The following is an 8,816-nucleotide window of genomic DNA, read 5'->3' as shown; positions in this document are numbered from 1 at the left end:
GCAGAGAGTGTTCCCATCCTCGCACGTGTTACAGGCTGTTCAGCAAGTCCTGCCCAAATCATTTGCAGCTGCACAGTTCGGCTGACCCTGGCACTCAGAGTGAGTGATGATGGAAGCGCCTGGAAGCAAGTCAGCACAGCTCCATCCACCACACAGGCACTGCCTGCCCTGGTCTTTTCTTTGGCAAGTTTCCCCCTATAAATTTCTGGAATTGATGCTTTTACAGCACTTAGAGCCTTACCTCTGTTAGTGTTTCCACATTTCCTCCCTCCCATGGTAACACCCTTGTAATAATTTCCCATTAAAAAAATGTATGTACTATACACAAGACTAAGAGCTACCTGTTGCAAAAATGATTGAAAGTGATTTGGTAAAATTTAGAGTATGGAACTTTATTTTCCTCTTAGATCATCCATATATACTGCAAAGGACTTGCAACAGGCAGCACTGAAAAGCATCCTTGTTTAAATGCTTTCACATATTAAGTGGCACTCATTTTCTGAATACATCTCATTTAAATCAAAATGCCTTTGCACAGCTTTGTGCGTGTTTGGCAAGCAGAGCGGTTGTAAGAATTCGGAGATTACCTAAAAGGATCAGACATTTGATGCTATGCGATTGTGTTGAAGTCAGCCAGTGTTTTGGGAATCAAACAGTCTCTCTGAATGCTACTTTTTATGGCAGAAAAATACATGCCGTAGGGTACTGTGGAAAGGAAGACGCATACACAGAAAAGAGCAGAAAAGCAGGGTAGGTTAAAGAGAAACTCATGATTCCTACATCCAAGTTCTTTGGACATGATACCCTTCAGCTGGACACTCCTGAGAAGGACTACATGGCCTTTTCAACAAGCCAAAGGCTGGCATGTAAGTCACTGCCATTTCAGCTTCGTATACTGGGAGTAATTTGCACAATTCACTGGTAGGTGGCAACACTATACAGAGATAAAACACATGTGCAGACAGCTTATTAAAGCGATAAATAGCCTGTGTTAGCAGAGAGGTGGACACCAAAAATACCATATATGCAAATTTATGGTTACTTCATTTTTGAAGAAATGTGGCCAAGTCCTTCCTTATTCTTTTTTGTGTACTGGCCACACTCAAAAGTCTATATTTCCTTAAAAAAAAAATAAATCTGCAGAGATGCAGGGTACATTTCTGATTGACAGAACAGAAAGGACAGCCACACCTCTGCCAGCACAGCAGGGATGGGTACCCTTCCTGAGGCATGTCAGTGTGACTGGCTAAAAGCTTTCCAAGAAGGCACTAGCAAGGGAAAAGAAAAGAAGAAAAAAGGAAAAAATAAAGAAAAGGGGGGGGGGGGAACAAACCAAAGGAAAGCAGAGACGTAATCCTCGGGGAAGGCAGGACTTTATCACACTGGCTCACCCCGAAGGCCAGAACCGCCCCCGTCGGCAGCACAGACCCCACGCCCAGCTCCACGCTGCCGCCCTCCCGCCCGTCGGGGAGGGCTGGAGCCCGGGGAGGTGGGGCGGCCCCGCCCACTCGCCGGGCTATAAGTGCGGGCGGCTGCAGGCGCGAGGGGGCAGTGTGGCGGTCGTGAGAAGAGCGCGATGCAGAGCGCTGTGTTCCTGGCGCTGCAGCACGACGGCGGGCGGATGGAGCGGGGCGGAGGCCGCCGTGGCAGCGAGGGGCAGGAGGCGGAGAAGGGCAGGATGAAGAGGACGATGTGAGTCCCGTCGTCGTCGTCCCCCACACACGCGCCCGGGGCAGACCCGGGGGGACCACGGGCGGAGCGGGTTCCTGCCGGGAGAGGCTCCCAGCCGCGGAGCCGGGAGCGAAGGTGGGGGGAGGCGGGAGCGGAGCAGCTTGCCCACCGCTGCCACCCGGAGCCGCACCGGGGCTAACAGTCATTGGCTAGCGGGCGAGTCTGGTGATTTCAGCGAGAGGAAAATAGTGTTCTTGCCCTCAGACGGGTGCTCTGGGTGACTCTCTAGGTACGGAACTGGCAAAGCAACGTCGGGAAAACTTTTAAGGGGCTGGTGTCTAGAGCTTTTTTGAGTTGTTGTTTTTAACGTGCATCTTCCTCTTTGGTCTTCCAGCATTAAAGATTGGAAAACAAGACTGAGCTACTTCCTGCAGAACTCTTCCAGTTCTCCTAAGATGAAGTCTAAGAAAGTGGGGAAACACTGCACCTACTTCAGGTAAGTTATGAGAAAGAGACTTTGTTTAAATAACTCAAGTGTTCCACAAAAAAAATAAAACTCAAGCAATAGAGTCTAATGTTCTCCATCTCTTCATGCAGACCTTCCCCTGAAGAAGCCCAGCTGTGGTCAGAAGCCTTTGATGAACTTCTGGCTAATAAATGTAAGTGTCTTCAAAAAGTAACATTCAAGAGCAAAGGGATGGTGAAGTTTATACGTCTGTAAGAGATTGCTTCCTTGCATGTTAGCATTGTACCTTTCTAGTGTAAATAGCTTGGATTCTGGTCCTGAAAGATAAATGCTTTAAACTGTTTGAAGCCAAAATTCATAGAAGTGTTCTTTAAAAAATTGTAAACCATCATTAAAACATCAAGAATGCTTCACTGTAGTGGAGGTTTTTTTTCTGTAACCCTTGTAGTTAAAATTGTACCTAGCAGCTTGGCTTTGCCAAATGTGAAGAGAGCACTTGTTCACTGAGCTCATGGCTTAGCCAGGACAAATGCATTCAGATAACTAACTTGAGAAGGATTCTGCAATGCAGAAGTTCAATGATCTTGGGATTTTACTGTAGCTCTACAAGGAAAAGTACTCTGTAGCAGAGCAAAAAGACTAAGAAATAATATTACCACTTGCTCTTTAAACTTGAGTCATCCTTTCCATTGCAAAAAACATTCCAGAGGTTTGTAGTACAGGCATAAATATTTGCTCCAGTGTAAAGGTTAACACAGCAGATCCCATCTAGGGAGGGGTTTTTTTTAACATACATGCAGGCATCACAAAAGGGAACACATGGACTAGAAATGCCATTCATTTTTTGTTTACCTAAAAAATCACTAACTCAAAGTGAAGCCTACGAAGCTGTTAGAGCATTGATTTGTTTGCATACATAAATGTGGAAAATTTTTTTATTGCTATGATATCCCTGAAAGAACCAGACCAGAACTACAGCAAAATGATTTGCTTGAAAGAGATGCAACCAGTGGGTAAATTCAAGATTCCTGAAATAGTTAATTCATGTTGGTTTTTTTTCTTTCCCTAGATGGTCTTGCTGCTTTCCGAGCTTTTCTGAAGTCTGAGTTCTGTGAAGAGAACATCGAGTTCTGGTTGGCCTGTGAGGACTTCAAGAAAACCAAGTCACCGCAGAAGCTGACATCGAAAGCAAAAAAAATCTACAATGACTTCATTGAAAAGGAAGCTCCTAAAGAGGTAAAGAAAACCTATTTAAACATAAGTGACCTGCTTTATGAGTTCTTACAGCCTTTCTTTATTCTCTAAGCTCACTTTAAGGTACAAATGCCAAACTGCATTGAACATGCCTCACTGTTAATATCTGCATCTGAATGTAACTCTCTCCTTACCTGCCTTTTCACCAAGCTGGAAAATGGCCTAAGCAGTATTTCAGAGAGTTTCCACCTTAACTGGGAAAAGTCAACAGCTGCATTTAACACCTGTAACATTTGAATTCAGCACTGAAAGATAGTATAGCTGAATTACTTTAGGTTTTATATAAATGAAGAAGTTTCTTAAAGGAAACTTAATTAATTTGACCCTGTAGTAATGGGGTCTTGCCTTTTTCACCTCTTGAAATTTTATGGTGTATTACATGTACTTGAGTTCAGTTCTTAGAAGTAAATGTCTCTTTTTTTTTTTGTGTGTGTATTTCAGATAAACATAGACTTCCAAACCAAGAACATGATTGCACAGAATATTCAAGAAGTCACACATACCTGCTTCAGTGCAGCACAAAAGAGAGTTTACAGCTTAATGGAGAATAACTCATACCCACGGTTTTTGGAATCTGAATTCTATCAGGAGCTGTGCAAGAAGACGCCCATCGCCAGAGCAGCCCAGGGAACATGAGCAATAGAGAAGAGTGAGAAGAAGCCCCTCAGCTAGTGAGGGAGCAAGCCACAGCTCATGGCAGTATCCTGACCTGAAAGACTGAGATACTGAGTGCTCAGTCTGCCGTGGTGCAAGGACAAATACTGACTTTGGTGCAAAGCCAATGGCAAAGAGTGGTGGTGTTGGAGGGCATTCAGAGGTGATGGCAGAAGTGTGCCAGCCAGATGCTGGTGCTGTGCTTCTCTGAGTGCTGCAGCAAATGGTGACTCCATGCATTAGACCAAACCATGCAGTTTAAGAGTCCTGTCACAGCTGAGGCGGTGATGCAGCAGGTCAGAACAGAGCTTCCTTCTTGTAAACAGAAGCTGCTCTGTACAGTTGCACAGTGCTGGGAACTTGAGTAATTGGTTCCCTATTTAGTTTTCCTAAACATTAACCAGTGCTGCTGTCATCAGTCACTCAGTGTATTCGCACTGGTTCTGTAAACTGCCTCTAGCTGCAAAGAAAGAGATGTGTTTGGTTTCCGTGTGACTTCCAGACTGTGTGACAGCACTGTGCAGCATGAAGTGGGGATGGGATATAACTCTGTTCCCAGAGGAACAGGTTCTGCAACTAAAGCATGCAGGGCTGGGTTGTGTTAGTGGGGCCACATGAAGCCAGACTGAGGGCAAAACTTGTCCAAGGCGAACAGGAGCTGTATAGTATTATATTTACATGTGCATTATGATTGTGTTGAAAGCTGCAATAATGTCATAATTCTGTCTTGAGGACAGCAAGCTTCAATGAAGTCTCCTACTGTTTTTAATAAACTATTTTGATACAAAGCTTCTTTTGTTGCTTAACTTATTTTGCATGTGCCCAGAGATATACTATCTGGCACTAAACTCCAGAGTATTGGGACTGCATGTCCTGGGTGTGATCTTAAGAGGGCTAATTTTTAAAGCAGTTAAGGCAAGTGTTTTGTTTGGTTTTTTTTTAACAGAATAAAAATAAAAAGCTTAACAGGGGAGACCTATTCCATTGCATCCTCTGTCTTAACCACCTCCCCATGAAACAAATCTCTAAGACAGTGTGAGGCACATGTACACATGACAGATCAACTAAAATGCAGCAGTAGGCCAGTGAAGCAGCCATATTGCTGCTGGAGGCATCACAGGATGCCATTTGGAATACAGGCACCAGTAGTACAGTTGCTCCTGCTCAAGACTTCTGCTTCAAACAGGGCTTAGGCCATGCAAAGCTTGTGGAGGCAATACTGCAGTAAAAGCATTTGGTCCCTGCTAGGTGAGTGCTTCTAAGGGAAAAGTTACTGGTTATCACTATTCCATGTCAATTTTTCTAACTGACAACATCCCACAACAGTACTTCCAAAACACTCCCTAATTTGTTAGTTTTGTGACTTGTCTGAACTCTACTTCTGTTTAGGTCCTGGCTCCAGCTATTTTGACTCCAGTCCTCTGGCTACAGCTTTAATTGCTTAGTTCACATATATCCACAGCAGTCACTTCTGTAATAGTCCACTTCTCCAAGCATCAAGAAAACTGTAACTACCGGATTTTCCACTTCAATTACACATTCAAAGGTTGTTCAAAAGCAGCTACTTCATGCACATATACAGATATTGTAGGATATATAGCAGGGTGTATATATACATACACACAGATATGTATATCTATTATGCTGCCTCTATATATGGAAAGAAGCAAATTTGCTACAGCCCTCATTTTGCTATAGCCCCATTTCTGGGGTTGTGAGAGCTAGCTCTCATACAGCTAAACTTGCTGATCAGTTAAGTCCACATAAAACAAGCACAAGTAGAACTCAGGCCAATAAAGTTTTTTTCCAACCATGAAAAACAGATTTGGGCTGATAATTGCTTTTGTAATCTAACAAAACAATTAGAAAAGCATAAAAATAGCCAGAACTATACCTATTAATGACTCAGAGCCAAGGCAGGAATAATTCCATGAAGCTTCATTGGCTTCAGTGAAGCTGCATTATTAATCTGTGCCAATTTGGGATGTGGTAATTAACAACTACTGGTGTCTGGTTTCAGGGAAAGAAACATTTCTAGTCTCAGCAGGTGCCAGAGCTACTTATAGTGCACTACATAGTTCAGAGGGGAAATTAGGTGGGGCCATTAGGCAGGGCATCACTGCCTAAGGGCTGTTCTTGTATATTTTTAAGATTTGAATCGTGAACATTGGTCTTTATGAAAGTTCTGGAGGCAGCTCTGTAGCTTCTATGGAGCATGCCACCAGGGTAGCAAACCAGCCAAGCCATGCTGAGTCCCCAGCACGGTCTGTCTGCAGGGTCCGAGAGCCCTGGTTTCAAGGCTAAGCTTTGCAACAAAACAGTTTGGTGTATCAACAGAAAAAAAAAAAAAAATCTTATTTTTATAAAATACAACGGATCTGTGCACACAACATTCCTTCCACTTGTTGCTTTTCCAGTTTCTGATAAGAGCCCTTTTTTCCCAACTCCCAGGTGTAAACTTCACCAGAAAAAAGGGCACTACAGGCACGTTGGGAGTGCTGCAACCCAAAAGATTGCTATGAACCATTCCTGGAGAAATACAAAACCACTGATTGCTTTAAGAGCTGCTGGTTCCGTACTCCGGGCAGCCTTACAGCCGCAGTTAAAATTGGTACTCTGGTATCAGTATCCAATGGCAACCAATAATAAACTGCTGGTTCCCCCATAGCCCAGCAGAACAGTTCACCCTCCCGCCCTGGTCCTGCTGGGCTGCACTCAGCCAAACTCACCGCGGTGGCAGGGAAAAGACCCATCTGGGAATAGCAAAGAGAAGGCAGCAGAGCTGGGGTCCTGCAGGTCAAGGCAAGGGCGCTGCTAAGCAGCTGGCCAGAGCACGGTCCTTTTTTTAGCTTCCACCACTGCTCCAGCCCGTACCCCCATTGACAGCCACCCAGGCAGGAAAATAAGGAGAAGGGATCCTGATGGGTAACTATGGTCCAGGAACCATAGCTACAAAGGAGCATAGGTCCTGCACAAGTCTGTAAACAAGCTTAGCACTTTTAGAGAAAGAACCTTGCTGCAAAAAGCTGAGGACAGTGAGAAGAGGCCATCTCTCGAGGGTGGTGGGTTGCAAGGCACCCCAGCTCTGCTGGTACAGCCTTCAGCTGCACAGCGAGCCCTGGCTGAGCCCAAAAAAGTCAATGCCAGCTCATGCGCTACTGACATGACTGACCTTGGCATGTAGAGTCTGAGGATCTAGACTGCTGAAAGACACCAGCAAATGTGGACTAAAGGCAACTTTTAACTATCCATGTATCACTGTTTTTAAACCACAATCTCACAATATTTGGTGCTTTCCTTAGCTGCTAGAGGCAAGCAATTCCCCTGATTTCATATCACAAAAAATATATCTCACCCTTATGCTTATGAAGAAAAATTTGAAAGTGCAACTGGAGCATCCCTAGTAATTCCCCAGAACCAGAACTTAATGCAAGACTATGCAGTCATTTAAAAGAAAAAAAAAAAGATATCTAATTTTCTAAGCCAGTCTCATGATTTTGGGAAACTGGTTCATGAGTTTCAACTATCTGGATCCAGCAACAGCTTGGTTTTTTAAGGGCTTGTGCTGAGACTGCAGCATAGGGCAATCTGAAGGAGCATCCTCCACGCTATCAAGAAGGCAACATGTAAAGTAATCTCCTAAAATACAACACCAAAGCAGCTAACCCTCAGCAAGTGCCCTCTGGCCCAAAGGCAGGAGAGGACCTCTGAGAACAGGATGAGCTCAACAGCCATGCTGACTCACTGCTCCAGTCAAATGGGAAAGTGGTGCAAACAAATGGCAATGCAGTGCTCTTGCTCCATGTGTTTATCTATTGTGGCTGAAAAATGTACCAAGACTATAAATAAAATCTGCATTTCTACTTGAAATTCCAGATCTCCATTTGGAGAAGGGGACGCTAATGATGGTTTAAAGGGCTTTATAGGCACGTGTGTATGTTTGTGGAAGGGTTTCTTGGATGAGACTTCATAACTTGGCAACTTGCACGGAGCAGAATAGTGACCTTTAGAAGTAGTTTTGGGATCTTAATGGATTTTCTATTTTATTTTATTTTTTTCAAATTTGATTTACTGAGATTCAAGAGGGAAAAACCAGTCAGAACCTGGGACAGCATCCCAAATCCATCTTCCTTCAGGTGGCAAAACATTACCAATGGTTCCACCTCCTCCCACCAGCACAGCAATACCTGGTGCCCCTCCTGGCTCATGTGTGCCAGGAACAAACTACCAGGGAGCAGCAGGAGATGGGGATGGGACTGGCAGCAAGGCTACTACATCATCCCAAGGTCGATCCCAGAGACAGGCTAGAAACAGGGCTCATGACAGACCTACCTGCAATGTAGATCCTCAGTCTATCCAGGAAAGAGAGCTAGATGTAAGGCTGTACCTACAGCAAAGCTCAGGGGAAACCTATAGCCCTCAAGGCTGAACTTAAATGGAGACCCTGGCCAATGGGCAGCAGGTGTGGGTGAGGGCCCTGGGCTGGGGGGGCGGGGGGGGGGGGGGGGGGCAGGGTGAGAGGGGACCGCTCAGGGAAATTAAAGCCATTAGTGCCCTCAAGGCCTTGACACAAATCTGAAGGAGCCCTTTTCTGAGGTTTACTGTGCTAGCCATATGTCAGCTCATGACCCCAAAGCAGTCTGAATTTTTGAGGAGGGTCTGCAGTCAGATTTGTGGTGAACACCCTCAGCAATTAGCCTTGGATGGTTCTGTAGATGTATTAATTGGCATTACCCTAGGCACTGTAACTGGGAATTGGTGGCTGGCCGGC

At 44.8% G+C, this 8,816-nt stretch overlaps 1 protein-coding gene across 1 annotated transcript; it reads left to right on the top strand.

Moving 5' to 3' along the window:
• Positions 1 to 1,550: 1,550 nt before the first annotated feature.
• RGS2 (regulator of G protein signaling 2) lies at positions 1,551 to 4,833 on the top strand. Its single transcript, XM_075038910.1, has 5 exons — positions 1,551 to 1,692; positions 2,066 to 2,167; positions 2,269 to 2,330; positions 3,207 to 3,373; positions 3,833 to 4,833. Exons 1-5 carry the CDS (start codon positions 1,577 to 1,579, stop codon positions 4,025 to 4,027), a joined length of 642 nt encoding a protein of 213 aa, XP_074895011.1. The 5' UTR covers positions 1,551 to 1,576; the 3' UTR covers positions 4,028 to 4,833.
• Positions 4,834 to 8,816: the final 3,983 nt, after the last annotated feature.

Source organism: Buteo buteo, chromosome 10 (assembly GCF_964188355.1).
Source record: "Buteo buteo chromosome 10, bButBut1.hap1.1, whole genome shotgun sequence".
Lineage (NCBI taxonomy): Eukaryota > Metazoa > Chordata > Aves > Accipitriformes > Accipitridae > Buteo > Buteo buteo.
This window is presented reverse-complemented; position numbering and strand designations above follow the sequence as displayed.

Excerpts from the sequence above, each read along its gene's own strand:
- RGS2 (XM_075038910.1), top strand. The coding sequence starts at position 1,577 with ATGCAGAGCGCTGTGTTCCTGGCGCTGCAGCACGACGGCGGGCGGATG. Across the intron at positions 1,693-2,065 it reads GGCAGGATGAAGAGGACGAT|CATTAAAGATTGGAAAACAA; the intron begins GTGAGTCCCGTC and ends TTGGTCTTCCAG. Across the intron at positions 2,168-2,268 it reads AAACACTGCACCTACTTCAG|ACCTTCCCCTGAAGAAGCCC; the intron begins GTAAGTTATGAG and ends CTCTTCATGCAG.